The sequence below is a fragment of the Anthonomus grandis genome, chromosome 5, assembly GCF_022605725.1.
Source record: "Anthonomus grandis grandis chromosome 5, icAntGran1.3, whole genome shotgun sequence".
NCBI classification, from domain to species: Eukaryota; Metazoa; Arthropoda; class Insecta; order Coleoptera; family Curculionidae; genus Anthonomus; species Anthonomus grandis.
The window spans coordinates 24,429,175-24,454,534 of record NC_065550.1 but is presented as its reverse complement, the minus strand read 5'-3'; the positions used below and the strand labels follow the sequence as shown (position 1 = coordinate 24,454,534).

Below are 25,360 nucleotides of genomic sequence, written 5' to 3'. Positions count from 1 at the left end.
CGAAAATACGCATCCGTGGCGGAATAAATATTACAAGTAAGAGGAATAAACAAACGTAGTAAGCATATTCTAGAAGACGCTTCAATTGAGGGACATTTAACTGGATATTTTTTGCGGTGAAACAGTACTATATTAAGTTATAAGAGTTTAGATTAAAACATTGATTACTAAGAGAAGCCGTTTAGGAGTTTTACCGCTTTTTGTATAAAAAGTTTTACTAATTAAAGTTTTTATGTAATTTGGCTGTTTTTTATTTCAAAAAGCAAACATCCATTATCTAATTATAACAAAAAAATACTTTTTCATTACCATTTTTTTAGGATACCTCTATCTGAGATTTAGAATTTCTTTCTATAGCACCAGTTCATTTCTAACGAAGTAGATCTATTATTTCTAAAGCCAAACCGACTTTTACAAGACAACCAGTTAGTCCTATGGTTGGAACCTTTGGTGTGATGCTCAATTTACGAGACAGTTTTACTACTAAAGAAAACTCTTTATTTATAATCTCGACACGTGTTTCGCTAACGATGTTAGCATCTTCAGGAGAAGATTGAGAGGAGAGAAACTGAACAGTTTTAAGATTAATAGATCCCAGAAGATCCAGACAGCCATATAGAAATGAAATAGTCAAATATTAAATTTCATTCTTAAATCGCCATCTCAGTCTGAGATCAACTATGAATTTTCTGCTTTCGCTTTTCTAGGTCAGGGAAGAAATACGGGGGTGGCAATATTTGTTAGGGAGGGTATTGAGTAAAGACAAAATTGGGGGTCTTAAAAATTAACACTATAATTTCAGATTGCTAGAAATTTTCAAATAAAATATCTAAAACACATCCTTATTGTACCATCTACAAATCTTTTTAACCAATGTATATCAAAAGTCATCATATTGAGAGAAACTGAACAGTTTTAATCTTCTCCCGAAGATGCTCACATCGTTAGCGAAACACGTGTCGAGATTATAAAGAGTTTTGGTTAATGGTAAATTTGTCTGGTAATTGAAGACAAGCTGTTAGTCGCAAACAAAGTGACCATTTGATCTTTTAGCAAAGATTCTATAAAAGCTTAGAAGCTTGGGCACTTTTAAGGACTCAGGAAAATGACTTTTTGATATACATTGGTTAAAAAGATGTGTAGATAGTACAATAAGGATGTCTTTTAGATATTTTATTTGAAAATTTCTAGCAATCTGAACTTATAGTGCAAATTTTTAAGACCCTCAATTTTGTCTCTATTCAATACCCTCCCTAAAAAATATTCCCACCCTTGCGTTTCTTCTCTGACCTAGAAAAGCGAAAGCAGGAAATTCATAGTTGATCTCAGACTGAGATGGCGATATAAGAATGAAATTTAAAATTTGACTATTTCATTTTTATATGGCTGTCTGGATCTTCTGGGAATCTATTAAGCTTTTCCTAGCTTGTCGCAGAAAATAATATTTTTCATAACTTATTATTATGGTCAGAATTTAAAACAACCTTATTAACAGGATTTAATAAAATAATAATATTTAACATTAACCACTACATTTGTTTTTATCCAAATAAAACATATAATCTTAAATGTATACGGAGTTTTTATTTTCCTAAGTTAAGTAACAATAATTATGCATATTATTTTATAATTATATAATAAAAATCTATAGTTTACCAGAGCAGTTTAGCAATCATTAATTTTTTTTATAATGAAACAACCAATCTCCAAGTTGAAAGAGAAAAAAATACTTTTATTAGTATAGAAGTATATTGGAAAAATGGTGCAAAGTACTACCACAATATGTGTATTAAAATTCTTAAATAAATATAAGGAACATACATCACAATAGTTATTAAATAGGTACAAAATATTTAATTATACTGCGCGTTTACAAGCTACAACACCTAACTAAATGAACTAGAAAATGGTTTAAATTATATGCTACTGTGGTTTCTTCTTTATATAAAACCCTGTTTCTAACACATTAATTATAGACAAAGTTCAGTTCAACATATTCAGAAATTCTTAAAATTAATGCCCACATAGTAAATGTGCTTAAAGGTATATAGTCTAGTAGTATAAAAATGATTTTTTGGTTTCTGTGTTGCAAACTATCTATTGTGAATTTCACAAATTAAAAGATATAGAAGAAATTTAGATAAAGTAGCCAAAATACAAAATATATAACTTTTTTTAAAATCATTCCCGGCGATAATTCCAAATTTGCTCCTGCAAACCAAATGTATCACTTCAAATTTTCCCTGTAGTGAAACTTCTTAAAATATACATACTTAATTACTAAAAACAGATAAATTATAACAAAACAAAATCAACAAAATTATCAAAAGCTGCTTAAAGGCCATATTTAGAGTGCCTGCCAGGATCCATAGTCCTGTAACCAGTATTATTCTTCTTTAAAGTGTTATTAGCACTTCTTTGGTTAGGATTTAAATTTAGGGGTGGTAAGTTGGGGTGCTCGATTCTGGTTGGTTGAGACACTTTCGGTTTCATGATGGTCGGGTATTGCGGTTTTATTGGATATTGGTTAAACCTCAGGCTGGCACATCTCATGTCCGTATTACCTTAAATTAGTAAACAGCTTAGAAATTATAACATATTAGATAATATAGAGATAATATTCATATAACTCCTACCCAAATACTTTTTACTATAGTCTGTGACACTATGGGAACACTTCAATCTATTTATTCATAAGAAAATTGACCTGCTATATTCAATGAACCCATATAATCATGATAAATCTAATCCATGATATATTTTTTTTAGAAAATTTGTTAAGCTTTCATATCTGAAAGATATATTTATACTAAAAGCTTATCTTTTTTGCTTTTAGACCAAATTTTTCAAGTTTAATTACTTTTTAAATTTTACTGGGTTTTTTAAAAAACACCAAAGTTAACAAAGAAACTAAAACATTGTTAAAATAGAAAATGGTTTAGCTAAAAAATTCTCAGAATATACTGAACATTCAAACCATCACGAAACTTGGGTGGGATATATGCCTGGAATTTCTTATATTACTATTAGATGATAATATAGCAATATCATAATTAATACCAAGATTCAAAAAGTAATTTAACTTAAAATACCGAAGAACTTGCTAGCAATACGTTAAAAATATATTTTTGACAGTTACTTTTGTATATGACCAATAAATGAAGTATATACCGTTAATAGATTATCATAAATAGATGTTTATGTAATTATTAATATTTACCAATGGTTTGATACTGATGATCGCCAACATATTCAATATCGTTCATCTGATAGCTCTCGATCAAAGGGGTCGGGTCATCGTAGTCATACTCTGACAAAAATGCGTTTAAAATCAATTGTTTACCGTTAGAAGGTTTAAAAATACCTTTATGATATCCTCCGTAAAAAGCCACATTATTTTCGATATTATGCGGTCTTGGTTCAATGCTCTCGTAATGGTTTTCAGGCGGCTCGTAAGCCATAAGGTTCCTAAAGTCAAAATTAATTAAAAATGTTTTTATCATCTAAACCTATAACATCTAAAAAGAAATTCTTACCTAGAATAGTTTTCGGAAACAAAATGCTCTGTGCCTCTGGGAGTAATTGCCGCCCAAACCATCCGGTTATCTTGGAGACTTGGGGTTGGAGTGTAAAAGCTGGCATTAACGGGGTGAATAAGTTTGCTATTTCCATTAGAAAGCGAGTTGCAATCCCTTGACTCAATATTCTTTATAGGACGCAGGTCCCTAGTATGCAGGGAGCAATGCTCTGAGCTATTGATCAAATGCATTCTGAAAGGATGAAATTCAATTAATTAACTTAATTGAAGTAGCAAGAAGTCAATAGATACTGTACTCACTCTCTACATTTTAGCAAAAACATCGCCAAAAGCGCTCCGAGGATTAAAACTCCAATAGTAGAAGCGACTAAAGCTAAAAGCCACGTATCGCCTATTCCAGAAACGTTCCATTTTGCCTCAGTTTCTGAAAGCAAAACTTATTAACTCCTGATTTTCAAACATTTTACGTACCAGTACCTTTACGAGGCATATCATTATACTCAATCCGGTCCATATTTCTAAAACTTCCCTTATTATTTAAAAATTCGACTGCAGCCTCGCACGTTTGAGTAGTAACACAATTTGTAGAATTTGAATTGATCACGAGATCAGGAAACATAAAGAGTGGTGCTGGGGGAGGAGGCATGAACAAAATTCCGTCTGGTGGTGGTGATAGGTCAAGGCAATCACCAAGGCAAGCCATATTTATCTAAATTAATAATAAATCAATATGAAATTTAAGTTTATTTTGAATTATATTTTTGCAATGAATTATTTTAGAGATTTAAGGATGTTTTAGACACACGGAACGCCCTATTTCTATGTAATTGTGAGAAAACTTTGTTAAGAGACAGGATTATTAATTTTGACTTTGACTAGAATAATAATAAATTTGATTAGATACAAAAAAAAAACAAATAAACCTTATAGGGAAGACATAATTGCTAGGCGATATGGCCATATTAATTTATAAGATTCCGTGTCCATTGCGCTTCGAAGAGTTGGAAGAAACCGTTTTATCAACATACGAAAAAAAACTTCTGGCCTGAATTGATAAATAATATTAAATGTAATACTAATACTAGAAATCTAATATAATTAAAAAAAATATATTTAAATAACTTAACCTTAATCCCGCTAAGCCATGTAAAACATTGTAACATGAAGCTCCATATAAATCATGATGATACTTATATTGGCTCCCAAAGTATTGTTATCTATAAATTAAATGGTCAGTATGACTAATTATTACACTAACCAAGAGAAAATAACTACGATTAAGTGGTACTATATGGGCAATAGTTTTTGAAAAGTTTCCGAAATTTTCTCTTTGTAAAACAATAATGATGACAGAACTGTAGAAAATAATTCAGATTTGAAATGTTACTTCGTGTTAAAGAAAATAAAGGAATTAGCAGCGGAACTCTTGGAGAAGTTGTAGGAAAAGGTCATAGTACAGTACTGCGCACACTAAAAAAATACAAATACCATTCCTTTAAATATCAAAAACATTAGGAATTAAGGCAATGAAATCCGAAGAATAGATTGTTTTAAAGTTATGAAAAGCGCAAATAATTACAGGGATTTTTTACGAAAAGTTTTTCCTTTACGGACGAATGCACTTTTACCTTAAATAATGAGCTTTTACCTGAAATAATAAATTTTCAAAATTTTCGTTACTGGAGTAAACAAACGAACACAGATATGTTTTGTAAGGACCCAGTACCCTCAAAAGTTAAATATTTGGGCGGGTATTTATGGTCATAAAATTATTGGAATTTTTTTGATATAGCGTGTGTGCACTTGTATATAGTTTAACAAAGTATAGTTTATAGTGTATGCTTAAAATTTGTTTAAAAATTATTTGGAACTCCGATATTTCGGAAGGAGAGGTGAGTTCAGACCTCCTGAACCCCTCTTCTAGATCCGTTCCTGAATATAGTAGTAGGAAAGTGAGGTAATTTGCTTATTCAATTACAATCTTAATTAAAATGTTTAATTATTTTTTAATGTATCTTTTTCACTTTTTTTCTTTAGCATAATCCAGTTTTTTCCAGTACAGCTTAACCGAAACGAAATAAAAATGTTAAATTGGTAAAGAAGTACATATATTCACAATATATCACAATTGACAAAACAAGGATATATATTGATGATTGATAAATAACTTAAATCCGAGTATTTTTCTATTGAATTTATGAATTTTATTAAGTATTATAATAATAAAATGCCAATATATCATAAATCAAAAAAATTACAAATCAAGTATTTTTACAGTTTTGTAACAAAATCCTGAATATTAAATAAAAATCCTCAAAGCAAAATACACATATAAATAAAAACATCGCCCTCAAAGATTTAAGTCCGGACCTGTAGAGCTATACACTTGCGAATGTGCATTGAACTTTTGAATTTTAGTCTGGTAAGGATTCTGGATTATTAATATTTGTTGCATTACTTTAGAAGATAGGATAATTTTTGTCATTTAAGACTAGTTTTTTGCAGACACACTAAGTTGGGTTTTGTAAATATTGGTACGTACAAGTTAAGTATACATCAGTAAAAAAAAATTAAGCGTCTGGACTAAGCCGCTTAGGTCAAAGAAAATATAGTATACTACGGCAACTATATATTACATCCACTAAAACATTAATAAATCCAAATTGAGTAATAAAAAAAACACAATACTAAGTTTATTTAATTTTTTTCTACAAAAGAGCATTTGCAACAAAAAAGCTAATACCTATCATCACACATTCAAACTAATCACCCAACAATCACTGCATATTCACTTACGTTTTATTAAATTCACCAACACCAATTACAAAAGAATTAATCTTCGGCACGACACTCAAGTACACTGGGACGTCGTTCTCGGTGCAAATCCACCCCAATTGATCACGTCGCGACGGGAGTGCGCAGGGTTGACCGAGGGCGTCGCGATGCCGCGCAACCCCTCGATATTGGAAAGCGGTAAAATCGTTTGTTTCCGATGGGCGAGGAAATCGCAAACGTCAATAATGGATTAAGAGGAACAAAAGAGGGTGGCGCTTTGTTTGCTTTCCTATTTACAGACGGCTGGTTGCATGAAAGATGCACTGGAACTAACAATTTTGATAAAATTGCATGTTTTTAATAGAAAACTCCTCAGGATTTATTCGTTATCAGCCTCAATAGACAATAGATATATTTATGATAAAAAACTTACATATAAATTAATAACTGCTATTTTAAAGAGAAAGTACAAAACTAGAGCAATTAGACTAAACTACCCTAAGATCTACAATTTCAATAACGCTGCCTCTTACATTAGAGGTGAGTAATTCATTTATGTTATAAAAACTTTTATTTATCAGGTAGATCTTAAATTTTTTTTTAAATACTATAGTGGTATTACTCTTATTTTAAAGAATAGGTTGTTCAAAAATACTGGTGCGTAGTGAAACATTCCATTTCTTAGACCTCTTCCTTCTTGATTTCTAGGTAATTAAATTATGTAGAATTTTGTGTACGATGAATTAGGGTGGTGACTTCTGTGATATGTAAGCGTTGTTCTAATGTATCTGTTTATTCTTTATACATCACTGGAATCCTAATTTGAGTATTTGACTACCGGTAGTACCCAGGTGTTAATAGCTGCGACTTTTGCCCAAGAGCACAGGTGAGTTTTAAGTATTCATTTACGGCGTTTCTTTAAAGACTCCTCTACCGAGCTTTTTTTTCCTTTTGATCTATATTTAAACTTCGTTTTATTCTTAGATATTTATATTTTTTGTGAGGTTGTAGCGGAAAAAAACTTCGTGGTCTAATCAAATTATATTGTGGCTTTCTTGAAGTTTTCCAGCTTTGACATGAACAAACGTGCATTTTTCGAGTTCAAAAGACAATTTTATAGATCGGCTGAAGCTCGAGACTAACTCTAACTGGCTTTGAAGTTGTTCAGTATTTACAGCAATACATTTTATGTCATCCATGAACAGGAGGTGATTTATTCAGACTTGGCATTTTTGATATAACATAGCAGTAGTTATTTTCATGAGCAACCATGAATGTGGTACAGAGTCAAATGTCTTTTGGTAGTCTATCCGCACTACCGAAAGCCTTAGTTCGTAGCAATTAGCCACTAGTTCGTAAAAAAAATGTCAAAATTTGTTTTGACAAATTATAAATTAAATATAAAATAAACATCAAATTACTTTTTAGACCCTAGAGTTTTATGCACTAGTGCGTAAAAAGCGAGATTTTATAAGCCCTGAGAAAGTGTGTATGGATTTACAAAAACTTTAAAATTATATCATTACGACAATACGATCATTGTTTTGTAAACAAGAACTGAGAACAAAAAAACTATATACATTTTCAAACGATAGCGTGCGCCCTTTTTTGTAAATCCATGTTTGGTCCCATTCTCATGTATCTTAATTCGTTTTAACCTTGTCTGAGGCACTAGATCTATAAGATCTATTGACGGAACCCCTTAATTTATTATCCCTGATGATGGACAGTGGAGGATGACCCAAGTATCTTTAGTTACCCATTGATTTACTATTAAGGCTTATAAGTTTATTATTACTTAAGTCAATCTTTTCCGTCAGATTATTTTTTGATGTACCAGAGGTTAGAAGGATGTTCAACTGTGTTTATAAACTTATATTTTTTCGCCTTTTTAAATTTGTTCTTATAGTATCAATTATTATGTTTACAACACTTTAAGCTCAAATCAGAAAACAACAACTCTTTATTTTACTCGCCACACGTGTTAGCGAAAACTGAAGTCATTTTTAATCTTCTCCCGAAGATGCTAACATCGTTAGCAATGTGCTTAGTGGGTATTAGTACTATTTTGAATAACACATTAAAAAATAATAAGCTTGAAACCTGCTATCGGGTATCGGACACTAATGATCTGGCATATTTATATATGCTAAAAATATTAACTAGATTTTAGGTCATTTATTCCAGGTCAAGCTACATAGAACATTCTAAATTATAAAGAGGTTATAAAGGTTCAAATAAATAATAACCAAACATAACTTGAAAATACGATCTAATCAACAAAGACATATCATTTAACAATAGAAAAAGGTCAATTTAATGATATTCTTAAAATCATTGAAATGCATTTTAGATCTATTTACATACCATGATAATAACTTAAAAAATAACTATATTAAGTAGTAAGTATAATAAGATTATTGAATATGTATTTTACGATAATTTGCAATTTCTTTCTTAGGGGTTCCTAGGTCATAAGTTTATCGTGACGTCCTAATTAAATAAATTAAAAATACCTAAATTAGCCATAAATCTAACAAGAACTGCATTAAATGTTTTTCATATTAGAGTTGAATGCAATGGCATGAAAGGTTATCATAGATTCATTAACTGTATGTTTTATATTTAAAAAAAATGCTGCGACCACCACTAATAAGCGTGATTATATTAACTACTTTGTCATTAATATGGTGGTATTAATTTTCAAATTTCACAAACACCAAGACATTGTCGATATCCGGAAATTTGATCATTATTAGCATAAAGTGGAAAAAATATGTAGAAATTAACACCACAAAAATAATACTGCAGTTTATTGGCTTCCTGTAAGCAGGATAGAGTAGATTAAATTGTCACCTTTAACCACTTAATAAGAATGACAATATTATATACTATGAAACAAAAGTAATTTATTTATTTCACAGCGACGCCCATTTAAAGGATTAAATAAAAAGTTGTTGTTTTTTGGTGATCAAAAACTTCTTAGGGAAATTTTATAAATTTTCGCTAAGAGCAGATAACTAACCGTTTATAGGATATACCATAATTCAACATATTTTTGTACTGTTGAAGAATTTAACTGAATTCTGAATCCCTCAAAATGACCAAAATCTGGTACAACAATATTGTTGGCTTGTAGTGAACATCTTTATGAGATTGATATGGTAAATCAAAATAAAAATGACTTATTATATGGCATAGAGTTATAACCAATATCCTTGTTTATAAGTCTATGGTTGGAGGGCATTCAAATTATTCCTGTATATTTCGCATAATAAATGCAAATATTAATATTAATCAAAACAGCGGGCAAATATAATCAACCGCAGGACTCTCTCTCTCTCTCTCTCTATCGATTGTTAATATTAGTAGTATGCAGATGGTCGACTGGAAACTGCCGACTGAATCTTTGTGCCTCTCATTGGAAAAAGTAGAAATTGAGAAAATGGGAACTTTATAGTCGTATAGTCGTTCCTATACGAAAGTCTTTGCTGTTTCGTATTATAGAGCCCAGTACACTGTATGCATATTAGTTACGTCATTGTAGTGACCATTAAAATTAAAGTTTTTTTGAAATAGAGCCTCTTGCTTCAATCTCATGACATCTTTGAAGTTTAAAATTGCTAACATAATAACAATTACATTGACTTTTCGGGCTTCCACCTCACATATTTCTCGACGCATACAACCTACAGCGATTCAAGATAAATGCCCACAAATATCTTTGCGCAAGCACCACTCCAAGAGTGACATAGGACTTTCCTCTTGTGCTTGTGTTTACTATAAAAAAAAAAGAAACGACACAACACTGCACACCATTAACAACCATTTTATTGTTCTTGAACCAGTTCAGGGCCAAATTTAAGTCATCCTGAACCAAAGCCACATCACTGTCCGAACTTATGGGTCTAAACAAGTTAAAGTCATCTGCAAATATTAATCTAATGGAGTGTATTAGACTCTCAGGCAAATCATTGATAAGAATCAGAAAAAGGAGTGGTCCTAAGTAACAACCATGGGGTACTACCAGCCATTTAACCATATATAAGGCACTACCAGCTTTTACTCTTTGGCTTCTCTGGTCTTATGGATCTATCAGAGAAGTCTGATATCTCCAGTTTTCGTACCAAAATGCCATGGTCGATCTTGTCGAATGCCTTTGCACAATCCGTATAGATTGCATCAAATTGTTGCTTATTCGAAATTGCATGTGATACGTCTTTAGAAAAAATGCAGAGATGTGTGTACATTGAAGACAAACTGCCAGGAAGGAAACGATGCTGAAATTCTGAGATTCCTCAGACTTTAAGCAAAATCCTTTCAAAAAATTTTCCCAGAATATTTAATATACTAATAATTCGATAATCAATTATATTATTTCTCCTACCATGCTTTAAAATAGGCGTAACAATGGATTATTTTAGCCTGTCTGGAAAACATCCTAGCCTGAAAGAAAGATTATAGAAACTTCAGAGGAACAATCAGATAGTTGGCACAAGCCTTATAGATATGATGATATATTGTCAGACCCCGAAGGTTTCAAAATTTTAATGCTGGATAAAGTATTACCCATGGTTAAAGGAACTGGTTTCAAAAATAGGACTCGGACAAAGTCACACTATCCCAGAACATCTCCCTTAATAAGTTACCCGAGTCTGATCTAGTTCTCAGAAATGACTCTCAGAATGTAGTAGGATCATGATTTATATTATTTTCAATAATTTTAATAAGAAAATTTTGAAGAAAAAAGATAAATAAATAAATTTTGAATAAAAAATTTGTTTCAAAAAGTTCCATGTTTGTGCAATTATATTACATCAATTTACTATAATATATATTATCCTTTCGTCAGGACTAACACATTAACACCAGGAATGCCAAATTTCAGGAATGTCTAGAATCCTCTCATTCTGTAAAATATAAGTCATCATCTAGTTAAATAATGTATAATTTAAATGTTTTTCTAAGGATGAACTCAGAGTCTCCAAGTGAATGGTTGCTAAAATATTTTATTTGAGGACGTTGATACGAAAGTTGACAATTTGACCAAAAATATTTTAAATGTGTTCGATAAATATCCTCCATTAAAAACAAAAAATAGTGAAAAGAAATCGTATACGCCCTTGATAACCGACAATATCAGATTAATAAAAAAACCTTCGGAACTATATTATATCCTAAAATATAAAGATGTATTAGTTCTTCTGGATTATAGCAATGCATTTTATATGACCGATCAAGTTATTGTAGCAATCTTGAATTATATTGGATTTGAAGAGTCAGTCTCTTTAATGATTCATATCAAATAGAACGCAAAGAGTTCCCCTTAAAAATAAAGTATCTGGCATTTTATTTATTAAAAAGCCCCTTGGCTCTCTTTTTTACAATGAAATTCATAGAAGCCAATTGCAAGACTGTATAAAAATTAGACTTGCAAACGACCTAATACTTTTTAACGAGTCAGCCAAAAACCTGGGATTAATAATAAACAGCAAATTAAAATATATAAAGAGAATCCAAAAAGCTCAAAAAAACCTGTCTAAGACTGATATTTGGAATAATGCGTTGACAAAGAATTTCCTATAAACTACCCGAGTTGAGATGGCTTAATAAGGTTGTCTTTTTATTGACTTTTCTTTGTCAGTTGCAACATTTAAAAGCGACATGCAACCCAAATTGACTTTTGTAACTAATGTATTTTGCTTATGTGGAATAAAAAACCATTTATTATTATTATTATTATTAAACAGTTTCATCAGAAATCAGTTACTCCGTAGACGAGAGTAAATCTAAGAAGATTAAATAATGTTCTGCAGATTTAATAATTTTACCGTGAGCGCGCATTTACAAATAATTTACATTATCAACCTATAGCAATAAATAAAGTCTGCTTTCAACGTGTAATGCCCAGAGGCTTATAGCGCAGACCAGAGTTGACCGAGGCCCTCGACACCCAAATAGACGATAACGAAAAAAGCGTAACATTATAGCAGTATAGCACGCATCTACATTACGGAATCGATCGCGTTTGCCTGCTGCTACTGCCGCCTCATCAGTCGTCCTGCGGTCCTGCGAGTCGAACAGCTGATTCCCACGTGGGAACCAGCAAAAATTTTTTTGTTTTCGTTTTTGTTGCTTGTGTATCTCCGAACTGTTTTATCATTTTTTTGTCAACATGGAATTGAGTGACAGCCATCTGCGCCTCGACCAGCAGAAATTTTTAGAAGAATCGAAGAAAGAATTGGTGGTACCGACGACGCATGAAGATGAGCCCTCCGCAGCTGCTGACGGGGGTGCTCGGGCTTGGCTGGTGATGCTCGGCTCATTTTTTTGCAATGGGATTTTGTTCGGGTTGATTAATTCTTATGGGAAGTTATTTAGCAAGTTTTTTGATAGTTTGGAGGAGCAGGGAGTGACGAACCCTTCCGGGAAAGCTGGTAAGTTGAAAATTTGTAGTTCGTTTTCTTTAAAGGACTGGGAGCTTTAAATGAATTTGTAAATAACATATTACATACTAACTACGAAACTACACCACTACAGCTATAAGAGCTGAAAAAGTGATCATTTAAACTTTAAACTAAAAACATTAAAAAGCATGGAATATCGTGCGAAAAATTGGATTTTGTAAATCAAAAAATTTTTTCGCTCCTGGAAACCTTAAAAATGGGAACCATATAAACTCCCACTTTACACAAGACAGAATCTCCTTTAACACTGATCTTAAGCTTCTAAATTATTATCGATGCAATAGGTTAACAGAGGATTCATTTAATTTTGGTCCGGTATAATAGATCAACATTATGAATATTTTGAGTAAGATCAGGTCTAATGCCAGTTGCAGTCGCGATAAATTAAATGTGGAACATATTTTGTTGTCCAATTATTATACCGCATATTACCAAAATAATTAATACTTGTATATTAATTAGGGAATTTCTGGAAAACCCTCTGGAAACAAGCTAACATTCTGCCGTTAGCTAAAGTTAAAAATCCTATGGATTATTATATACCTTCGCTCAATTCAATATCAATTTTACCAGTTTTGTCTAAGGCTCTTGAAAAGTGTCTGGAGTCCCAGATCAGTTTATTCTTGACATGTCGACCTGGTTATGTTGGACTATAACATGCCTAATCATCATGAGGTCTTGTTGTCAATTCTTGGTTTTGTGGGATTTTCGGTTAAGATAGTGGAACTCATGAAAAGCTTTGTAACTGATAGGAAACAGAAAGTTTCCATATATGCGTGTCAACTTGTTACGTCTCTGCATCAAATCTACCCATAATGTAATATATGTTTATGTCTTCAAACTGTACCTACATGTTTGTAAAGGTACTAAAAAAATTGCCGTTAGCTTTAATGTAAGGTACAACTAAGGATATATTAACTATTCCAGGCAGCCTTTTGCTTTTTCTTCCTCCTTTCTTTCTTATTTAATTGTCATGGCGCTACGCTCTTGGAAGACTGATTTTATTTTGTTACAATTTATCAACGTAGACTATGTACTTCTGATCGATGCATTAAATTTTCGTTATATTAATTTAAAAGCTGGATTAGAGAACCGTGTTCCCTATGAACCTATGGAAAATTATACAATATATAATCAAGATGATTTATGCATTTTCTTAGATTAATTATTAAATTTCAATAACAATGTTTTGTTGTCTTTTTTTAAAGTAATCCGGTGATAACTTCAAATTAAAAATTATTATTTTAAAAATAGGATTTTGAAATGCTATTCATATCTTCAGGAAAAATTAATAAATGTTCCAGTGACTGATCGCTTCTGCTTCTTAATCTTCTTTTCCTTCTCATCTTATATCATTTTCTCTTACTTCTCGTTTATTTTGAGAATTAAAAAACTAACTAAATTCTTTTAAATTTTTAAGATCTTTGATTGCACTATAAAGAATATATGAACAATAACCAGCGAACATTTTTAACATTTTTTAAGAAGAATTTATTGAAAACTTAACAGAAATTCAGTATTCTCCTTATTGACTCGCGATTTCTTGTAAAAACGCACTGGGTCGTTTACTATTGAGTTAAATCTAACAATTATTATTTGCTTTCTTCAATCTTCCACTGGAGTAGTATAAACGAATGAAATTAAATGGCCCCTCCGGAAATTATCCAGGGGGTGTAAGTACTAAGATCCTGCATATCAGGTCACAAGTGAAGTCCACTTCAATGTGTTGCTCAAATCGATGTTCATAATTGGAACCATGTTATGGTGCAACTTCTTATTAGAAACTAACAGCAATGGTTTTGTTTATAACTAAATTGTGCTTCTGTGAGTATTGCAAGATGAATTAAAGTTATGAATACTAGTGAATATCTGATGTATTCACAATTTTATGAGTCTAGCTATAAAATCGGTGTAATCTAAAAATCTGACGATTCTATAGTTACTACAATGTATACAATATCATTACAACCATAATACTTGAATTATTATAAGGTCCAAGGTTCTCGCCTCCAGCACATTCTCTTCTAGTTCTACTGCTCTTAGTATCATTCTCTCTCCCGGTACTCCACTTATATTCACGCTTATAACTACTTATTAAAAACAATATGCTTTTCCTTCTGGGCTTACATTTAATTCACGTCTAACGTATAAGCATATTATCATCTATATTTAACTTTTTAAATTTTGCTTCAAATCACTTTAATTAGTTAAGGTTACTGGGACAAGATTATCTATTATAGTTTGCCACTATTCATATTGTTAACGTTAATAAAGAAAATAAACATTTAATAGGCATGTCTAACAGATAATAGAGGAATAACCTACTAAGAACCTATTAACTCCTTAATCTAATTGTGCGTAATTGGAGTTAGCAAATGAACCAGAATGCGGCTTCTTTAAGTAATTATAATTAGCAACTTCGTTTGTGGGAATATAAGAGTACTCAAGACCGAAGACATTAATTAATATTGGCAATTATTAATCTAATTTTAATTAGTTTTTTGATTAAATGTCCCTGGCCCCATGATTTGATTAAGTGAGGTCTGTTAAATGAATTATTATTTTCATAAGCTCCAATTCAGTATACTTTAAATATTACTATTATTACCTAACAATGAATGACACACTAAAAATAGTTTTTGAACGTGTTTCAAGCTAGAATGGGTGAGTGTTGGCGTCAGACCACCTTTTATCAAATTGTTATCTAATACCTCATGGAAGATGAATCACAAGTGTATCACCTAAACCACTTATTCGATGTTTACAAAAATATTTCAAAATCTACGTTATTAGGTTAAGGTTATTTGGACTTCATACACTTTATATACGAGGCAATTTGATCAAGAAAAAAAACATAAATTCGATTTTTTTTCATGTTTTCAAAAATGGACTGCGATATTTGACTACCTTGAGCAGAAAGAGTAGATGTTATACATAGAAATATGCTACTATCAGCACGTCAACTAAAAGAATATTTTGCTGAGAATTTGGCATATCGGAGGGTATCTAATTTTTGAGATGAAACTTGATGTTAGTAGTTTAGTTTCCGAGTTCATTTAAAATTTCCCCTCCAAAAAGAAGAGCCTTTCCACTCTTAACTTGTGGCCAAACGTAGGTTATTTAGGCTTAGGTGGGTTTGTAGTGGTTATTTTTTGGAAACTGAAGACCAATCCAAAAGGAAATATAGCCAGAAATATAGAAAGAAGGAACTAACTGGAGAAGTAGAAGGTATTATGGTCAATAAGGAATAATACCTTAAAAATATGCACTTTTTGCGTGAAACAATATGAAAAAGATCACCCTTTTCGCCGGACTTGGCCCTCTGCACTTTTACCTTTTCCATTAACTAAACAGACCGCTGAAAGGACCATGTGTTGCCACAATTAAGGACTGCAGATCTCGTATATCGCATTAACCACATTGGTAATAAACAAAATTTGCTCCTGCTTAATAATATAAAGGTGATACGTGTAAATGTATGTGAAGTGTCATTAAATAAACCTGATTAATCAATTTTCAGGCTAACAAAAAAATGCACAAATAACTTTTATCAACAGACGAATTATTCTTTAACAAATTCTCAATTGTTTCAGCTCTCGCAGGATCGCTGGCAATGGGAATGACCTTCTTCATATCACCAGTATCTGGAGTCCTCACAGACTACATAGGCATAAGAAAAACCACCTTCTTCGGAGGCCTAATTGCTGCCAGTGGAATGTTACTATCCTCTTTCTGCACCGATAATGTTTTCTTATTCTGCGTCACTTTTGGAATAATGTATGGACTTGGTGGAGCCCTTGCTTATACACCATCTTTAGCAGTACTTGGTCACTACTTTCATAAATATTTAGGAATTGTTAATGGAATAGTAACAGCTGGAAGCTCAGTATTTACAATCACCATGCCCTATGTATTAGATGGCTTATTAACTAATCTTGGATTAAAATGGACGCTGCGAGCATTGGCTTTGTTCGTCAGCTTGATAATGTTGGTGGCAATATTGTTTAGGCCAGTAAAAACATCGATATCTATAAAAAAAGTATCAGTAAAAGACTTGTTTAACATATCAGTCTTAACGAACGTGAGATATATTATATGGACGACTGTGATTGGATTGTGCCTGTTTGGCTACTTTGTGCCTTACGTCTACATGTTCAAATTTGTGGATAAACATTTTTCGCAAAGCGTAGACAGTAATCTGCCAGTACTTTGTATTGGTCTTACATCAGGAGTGAGTCGTTTGGGCTTTGGATATTTGGTGGACCACACCAGAGTCAACAAGATACTATTGCAGCAGTTAGCATTTCTGACGCTGGGGATCCTAACTATACTTCTGGCGTTTTCTGTCAATTCATTCACCTTACTTCTAATTATTTGCCTAGGAATGGGTGTGACCGATGGTTGTTTCATTAGTTTGCTCGGACCTATTGCTTTTGAACTTTGTGGAAGGGATGGTAAGTGTATTTTTATTAATTATTTAATAAATACCATATAACTAATTGAATGTAGTAATAACTAGCTGAATATTTCACGATAAAGTACTTGTTCAAAATACCACTGCATTATAATATGACCAGATGATGCTTGCTGGTATAGTATATACTTTCCCAACCATCAATGGATAATTGCCCCTCCAGCTTATATATCTCTCTCAGTATTTTATACAGACCATAAGCAGTCATCTTTTTGACAATTTAGCCTTCTAAAACAATGTACTATTAATCTATTATCTGGGCATAAGATGACAATGCTTTTTTATGGATTCTAGAATGAAGATCAGGCCGTCACAGGAGTAGGTTGTGCATCGCATCTTAGGCAGCTTTCGTTTTTAGGAAATTACCTTTCTGGATATTTATAACTTTACTCCTGTCATCATTCAACAAACTGTTAACGGTAGAAATACCCAGTATCCTCTGGATTTGCCACCTTAGAGCTGAAACCTGATAAACTGCTTGCGCACTACATAGTTGGATGCTTAGGTCCAAACTGCTATATATGAAATCAGGTTGACGTATAGCAGGTTAGAGTTTCCTATCATTCTGATATCTTCAGACTATCGTACGAAAGACCTCTTGAGCGCTAATCCAGCTTTTGCCTCATCAAAGGCTTAGCATTATTATCAAAAAACAAAATTACGTATTGCCTAAAGATTAAAGAATCTATAGGCAATTCCCATTTTAAATGACTGTGTGCCTGCTTAGAAATGGATAAGGTTAATTTGCTAAATATAAAGTGTGAAGAGTATACAAATTTTAACTTGGAGTACAAATATTAAAACAATCCTTTCTTTTAAGGTGGTGCCCAAGCAATCGGTTTTCTCCTAGGAGTCTGCAGCATACCGCTCACTCTAGGCCCGTACGTTTGTGGGCTAATCTACGAATCTCAGAAGTCCTACACACTACCGTTCATTCTGGCAGGTATTAACCCTGTTGTAGCCTCATTTGGTTTAATGGCTATTAGATGTATTAAAGTGAAGAGCAATTCCGCCCAGGACTCCGAGAGGCCTCTAAATTCCTGCGAAGCTTCAAATGCGAAGCCATCAGGTATGTTGTTGCTGAAGCATCAGATGTCACAAACTGTAATTGTTGATAACACTAGTTTAGGTGAAAAACGAAGTTATAATTATTCGGTGCTATAGGTTCCTAGTGTTTATGCAAGCCCATATAATTTTCTTTAGTTTTAATTGATAGTTAAGGTTAATCTGGATTGCATTTAACGGGCTTGCACTATGCAATACTCGCAATATGAGTAATAACTGTGATAAAAAGTAGTTAGTAAGAAAAAACCAAATATAATCTATAATCAGGCTTATAACGTAGGTACCTAAATCTTACCTAAACTGCTTGAGTTTTTAGATGTTTATTACAGGGATCTCGAAAATGGGCAAGGAATTGCATTTTTATAAGCTGTATTTGACAATACTTATTATTTTACAAAGTTTGACAGCTGTAACTTTTTTTGATAGTTTATTATTATTTTAACAGTTATGCCAGGGTACGACAGTACCATGAAAATCTAACTTTGGTGAATTAATTATATTATCACTCTGATAACTGACGCCCGACGTATTCTAGTTACGGTAATACGCACAGACATATTCAACTGCGGTGTTACCATGGTAATCGTTTTGGTAATACCGCAGTTCAATATAACTCTCTGCACTCTGCACTGTATCATTACTTGAACGACTTTAAAATAGCAATAATCCATTGAAATTGATGACCGCAGGATGACTTATTCTTACAATTCGTAGTAGGCGTTTTCATAAAATTGGTACAATACTTTGATTGGACCGGTAAGTATAGGCAAAGGTGCAAATTTGTAAGAGATAGATATGAACGGTGACCAATAAGGTCTAGTTTATAATTGTATACATTGTTCTGTACAATTGTATAATTGTACAGAACAATGCAATACAACGCAGCTTTGAACTATATAAGGTCCCCGAATTTTACCACCTGTAACACCTCCGAGATTCCTGTAAAAAACCACTAATTACCACTACTTTGCTTAATTGTGTGAACCAAAGTTGTAACATATGTACCATACTTAAATGTTCAAGTTTTATTCTAACGTGCTTAAGAGGTAGTGCTTAAGTGTTAAGTAATGACAAAAAAAAATGTCAAATCTCTTATTCTTTAAAATACATGACCGACCAAAAAAAATAATCTCGACTATAATTTGTACGAACTTACATGCTGCCATTTATTGCGCTGTGAATAGATTAATAAGTGACGCTTTGTCAAGTTTGATATTTTTATTAGTTTATTAACAAATGAATTGTCTGACTGATTGGGTTGTATTGTATATAATTACACGACGATCTATTTTCGTAACTAATGAATTTTAAGTCTCAAGGATTATTAATAAACTATATTTTTTATAGTAAAATTGTTTTTTTATTTTTTGCCTTTCCTTAATTTAAATGCACGTCAATTACTAATATAATCATCATTTTCATTGCGAATCTAACTTGCCTTGGGGTCACAAATAAGCAAAGTATTCATTTAATTCATTCAACACATCGTATAATTTAATTGTGAAATTCTTAACTTGGACAATATGTAGAAGGCGTGAATTAAACAAATTAGAATTTTCGTATACGTTAAAACATGACAAAATGCTTAGTTTTTAAGTTGTACTAGTCGCTTTAAGGATCCTTAAACCCCTGGTGAAACATTCAGCTTACAAGTTCAGAGCTAACCTTTATTTGAGCTAAATTTGCTTTTTTATTAAGCATCTATATATTAGGAAGATATTGCTAGATTTGTACATTAAAATACCACTTAAGAAAGAAAATCCTAAAAAATGTCTGTTTTGCTTAATTCCAAACATTAAATTAATTCTCAAAATACGAAAAAATATAAAAACTGAATGAATAATAAATTAGAATATGATGATAAAGTACACTTTAAGTAAGAAAATCTCAAAAATATATTTTTTTAATTTTCCAAAACATCCAATTTTTTACCAGAAATATCTCTTAAATACCCAAATTTACCAAAAATATGCATATACATATAATATTAAGTTGTACAGTAAAGTATTCTTTCAGTAAAGAAATAATAACTTTTCTTAAAAAAGTTGTATTATTATTTCATAAGCAGTATCGCATATCATCAAAAACTTCTCTTGAATATCTTCAAAATACTATTTTATAAATAATAGACTTATAGCCTAAAATTAATACTGCTTCCAAATCCCAAAAAATCTAGTTAATTACAATTAATTGCTCGATAAAATGATACAACTAATTAAAGAAGGAGAAAGTACTAATCCCAAAAAGACTTGACTCGCCAAGTCAGCCTTTTATCCCTAAAGACTGACTGATGGATTCAGAAATGAATTTCTGCTGGTCTAGGAGGAAATTCCATTGCTTTTTTAGGCAGTTAAAGTCCTATTTACATAATTTTTTTAAATTATCTAGTATTTAAAAAGTATGCCTGAAAAAGATTAACTTCTTAACAATTTTTTATAATAGTTTTAACTGCAAATAATTTTTTAACTGCTTTATATAATTCCAAATAATATCCCACTAAATTTCTAATTGCTTTCAGGGAGTTGACGCCTTATTTGGTTTATGGTAAACCTTAGGCGTTCCTAGTATTAAAAAATCGACTTCTAGTGTGTGATAAAAGTTAAAATGACTATAACTGACCGACTTGAATAAAAAGTCTCTACAAAAGTCTATACTTCTACATCGAAATTACGATCTACGTCGAGGTGTTTTAAATTTAGGACAGCTTTTTACAAGACTAAATAAATAAGTTAAATTCTTAATTAAAGTTTCGAAAACGTAATAAAATATCCAAAAAATGATTTATTATATGCTATTTAGTTTGTAATATACTAATATTTATTACTTGAGTAATATGAACCAACAACTGCATCAACACCTGTTTAGAATAGAAATTACATCTATTTTATTTTTTCCCTATACGTTAAAAAAAAGTCATTTTAATCAAATAAGGAATCAAATAATTAAATAAGGAACCGGCTGGTATCTTACAGGTCAAAGTTTAGTATCTGTAAAGGAAGGTCTCTTCAATTAGACAACTTATTGTAACATAATATATACAGCTCATTTGTATCATCATAATAAAAAAAAATTTCTAACTTATCGCTAAAATAACAAGAAACCAATTGTTTACTAGACCAATATTTGTAGATGATGAAATACACAACAAGCTTACGTATACTGGTAAATCAATAATTATTATATTAACTGTTACAAAGGTCTCTTCTTGTTATCGAAAAAATGTTTGCTATAAAATATTGCTAGATAACGCTATAAAATAGTTTATTATTTAATGATGTTTTACTTTTAGAAAAATGCTGACCGTCTTATGTCTACATTAGTGCTATAGAAGATCTGAAACAGCCGCATCTGTTGAAAAAACTCGAAGGTCCAGCTCAGGAAATATTGAGAAGCATTTATTAATCAGAAAGTAGCAAATAGAAAAAAAAGTTAATTTGTTACATAGAAAAGTTAGTGTTCAGTATTACCAGTTCATTGAGGCTTTTATTAGAAAAGGCAGTAAGTCAGTCTCTAAGTACACTAAAGAACTAAGTATTGGTAAAGTTCCTTTATAAACTGATCTTACTTGCAGATCAGTTTGAGTTAATCATATTATATTTATTTTTAAATTTCATAAGGATCTAAGAAAACACAAATTAAATTATTTTACGTGCAAATCTTTTTTAATAAAATATGCATGAATCAAAATTTATAGAGCATCTATGTTGACTTCAAAAGTTTTTTTTAGTTTTTAGTTATATTACTATTAATTATAGGTTTTTAAAAAGTATTAAAATTATAAGATGTTTTTAAACATTTATTTTAATGACGTGAATTGAACATTAAATAAAATAGAAAAATATATCAATCGGTTATATGACACAAAAAATTATAATAAAAATAAGTATAATGTTTTAATATTTGAAAAATCGGTTGTTACAATGCTTGTTACAATATTGTTTTATGTTTATACATTTTGTATCATTATACTATAATGTTATTTTTGCAGTGTTGAAACATGTACAATATTTATAGATGTTAACAAATTAATATGTGTACACACTTCAAAATTAAAAATTAAGCATATTTTCATTTTTACAATTTTGAAACCTTCAAAAAGTGTTTTTATTTTGATGTGTACAAAAAAAGACAGAAATGTTACAAAAAAATTATTGTTAGATGTAAGCAGTATACAGGATGCTAGTATACTTTGAGCATCTAATAAATAAGATGTACGATGCCGATTAAATTGACATAAGTCAAAGGCAATTTTGTAAATTTTACAGTGGTGACTATGCAATTTAGGTATTGTATTTCTTACATTAGTTCTTTCACCCCTCATTTTTATAGATAATATTAAATGTTCTCTTTTTTTCTCGTCCTAGCTATTTGACGTATGTCGATTCAAAAGTTACATCTGGGAAGACAAAAAGTACAGTATATTTATTAAATTTCATAATTATGTGAAAAACAGTATATGAGAGGTGAGAAATCAAAATTAGAGATTTTCTGGTGATGGAAATATGATTTTTAAATATGAGCAGTTTTTAATTGCCTAGAAGAGAAACATAATTTTAATTTTTATTAAATGGAAATCTCGAGAATTTGAAACACATTATTTTAGCAGTCCAAGGTTTTTAGACCACCCTGAATACTTTTTAAAATTTTAACCATTGAAAAGACAAATGTTCTCCTTTAGTTTGTTTGTTTATTATTTAAATAAGTTTATTATTATAGAATTTCTATTTCTAGTGCATTTATGCATGTCGTTATTATATGCTGTTAAAAAATAGAATCAATGAATATTTACGAAAAAAAAATTAATAGAGGAGTTAAAACAATAATATAGTATATAAAGAGAGTAAATCTTATGATAAACAATAATAATTTTATATAAATATTTTAATTTAACAGTAGCATATCTGCTTTTTTAGCTAGTATTATTTTTGTTGATTTTTTTACCTATTTTAACTATGTTATTGTATACAGATAGTAAAATTTTATAATAAGTATAAGTTTATGATGTTCTAGACCTTTATCAACGAATTTGTCGTAGAAATTTCCGTAATTTCTATTTCTTTTTAGCATCAAAGCCTTTTTTCCCAAAACATTTTTTAATTTGTTGATAGAGTTTTGAGGCACCTGTAAGTTAAGAATGTAATATTAAGTAAAAAAAGAAAATCTGCTTTTATATCTTTTTCTCTGCTTATGCCTTTATATTGCGCCCGAACTAAAAGCAAGTATTTTGACTTGCTTTGTTTAGGTCTTTATTCTTTTATTTTATTTCTGCAGTTAAATTATTTTTAATATTTAAGGATATTGTAACTTGTTTTAATTTTGTACTTATAGTTAACTTTAAAATAATGAAAATAATTTTTTAATAAAATTTATAAGTTAATTTTGATTTATTTGTAAGACACTGGGCAGCCTAAGGAGCTGTTATGGATATATGTCTTCTAATGAACCCGTTGTTCCGCATCAAGGGCCAACCCCTGTATTTAAACTTAGCGCGTGTAAGTGCTAACGTGGTCTGCAGTTTTATCCTCCTCCCAATACCACCGACATTGTCTGCAATATTTTTGGTGTGGAGATGGCGTCTTAAACGAATGTCCTGTCACTAATGGAATTTCTTTAAGCCCAGTAGTTTTCTGGTGAGATAACCACAGCGCCCATCTATGTGTGTTGCATATGGCGAGGAAGATTCGCGAATTATTTTATTATCTAATAAAACATTTATTATCTCCGTAACCGAATCTCTTTCTGAAAGTGACATTCGATAAGGTTTATAAGTAATAGGCACGTCGTCAGTTAAATTTATTGATATTTCGGCAACATTTGTACGTCCTACTTCGTTTAAATTAGTAGCAAAACACTCTCGGTATTTATTTAATAACTCTTAAAGTTTTAATTTCGATTCTTGCCCAATATCACTATCCATACAAGTGGAAAGATCAGCTAATGTAGAATGAGATAAAACTTTTTGATTTATTGCGTAACACTCTAAATTATTTTCATTATCGGCGGTCCAGGTAAAACCCCTAGCAGCAACGCGACCCTTTTCATAACTAATTTCACTGTCTGAAACATTAAGGTAACAGGTAAAATTGCGGTTTGTTTTACATTTATTATGCACCGAGAAATCATATGGCATTTATTTGGCCACAACCTATGTTGCAAATCAATAAATATGTCATCACATTCTTCAGAACTATATACTGGTATGTGACCTATGTAATTTGGAGGTATTACTGTAGCGTCCTTAGCCCAAAGAGTTATTTTTCGTTGTGGAAGAGATTCTAATTCTTGAAGTGGTTCCCTATTTTTATTAAATAATCGAACTTGACCACTACGTACTACCATCGTAACGTCGGGATGATTAATAAAAGGCTGTCCCACAATAAGAGACACTTGCTGAGCCGTATCAGGTACAATAAGTGCTTCCACTAATGCGTCTACTAAGTCTACCTTAAGGGTAATAAAAGTTTTATGATGGCTTATTATCGAGCCCCCAGCAAACCCACTTAGTTTGACCTGAACCGGGTAAAGTTTTAAATTTAAATTAGAACATCTGATTTACGCAGGGTTCCAGCATTACTACCTGTGTCAACATAACCACGAAAAACAGAATCGTTGATTTGGCAATCGATAAAATAACAGGTGTTAGTCAATCGATTATTATTCTTTACGTCTAAAGATAATACATTTTCTGACTTACCATCTGACTTTTTCTGATGGTTTTTAGGACAATCTCCCTCCACATGTCCCAACAGTTTACAAACTTTGCACTCCACTCGAGGCTTAAAACGTTTGGAGGCTAAGTGGCCACGTTGACCGCAGTTAAAACATTTCGGTTGGAAAACACCGTTATTCGTTTGTCTGGTCTTGTTCTTTATAAATCCTCGAAGGTCTGCACTACTTGTAAGGATTTTCCCTTAGATAATCCAGACGTAGACGGCTGTTGTTGATCATTTTGATGCAGAACGGAAAGGTATTCTTCATAAAGTGCCTCTGATAACCGCCCGCTCGTGCCCCGTTCTGAGCTCCAATGTGATTCAATCCATG

The 25,360-nt window shown here is 31.4% G+C and overlaps 2 protein-coding genes across 5 annotated transcripts; one reads left to right on the top strand and one right to left on the bottom strand.

Annotated features, from left to right (window-relative positions):
• Window positions 1-1,705: 1,705 nt before the first annotated feature.
• Window positions 1,706-6,488, bottom strand: LOC126735999 (uncharacterized). Of its 3 annotated transcripts, XM_050440129.1 has the most exons (8): window positions 6,335-6,387; window positions 4,666-4,755; window positions 4,016-4,247; window positions 3,839-3,962; window positions 3,537-3,770; window positions 3,365-3,468; window positions 3,221-3,310; window positions 1,706-2,564 (listed from the first exon to the last, which is right to left on the bottom strand). In XM_050440129.1, exons 2-8 carry the CDS (start codon window positions 4,699-4,701, stop codon window positions 2,335-2,337), a joined length of 1,050 nt encoding a protein of 349 aa, XP_050296086.1. In that variant the 5' UTR covers window positions 4,702-4,755; window positions 6,335-6,387; the 3' UTR covers window positions 1,706-2,334. The 3 variants fall into 3 exon arrangements, with proteins under 3 accessions (XP_050296086.1, XP_050296084.1, XP_050296085.1); XM_050440127.1 differs by having other exon boundaries at window positions 3,221-3,468; window positions 6,335-6,396; XM_050440128.1 differs by lacking the exon at window positions 4,666-4,755 and having other exon boundaries at window positions 3,221-3,468; window positions 6,335-6,488.
• A 5,761-nt stretch (window positions 6,489-12,249) lies between these two features.
• LOC126735998 (monocarboxylate transporter 10) lies at window positions 12,250-23,215 on the top strand. Of its 2 annotated transcripts, XM_050440126.1 has the most exons (4): window positions 12,251-12,750; window positions 16,374-17,234; window positions 18,075-18,323; window positions 21,609-23,215. In XM_050440126.1, the coding sequence occupies exons 1-4, from the start codon at window positions 12,489-12,491 to the stop codon at window positions 21,617-21,619; spliced, it is 1,383 nt and encodes a 460-aa protein (XP_050296083.1). In that variant the 5' UTR covers window positions 12,251-12,488; the 3' UTR covers window positions 21,620-23,215. The 2 variants fall into 2 exon arrangements, with proteins under 2 accessions (XP_050296082.1, XP_050296083.1); XM_050440125.1 differs by lacking the exon at window positions 21,609-23,215 and having other exon boundaries at window positions 12,250-12,750; window positions 18,075-19,556.
• The last annotated feature ends 2,145 nt before the right edge of the window (window positions 23,216-25,360 follow it).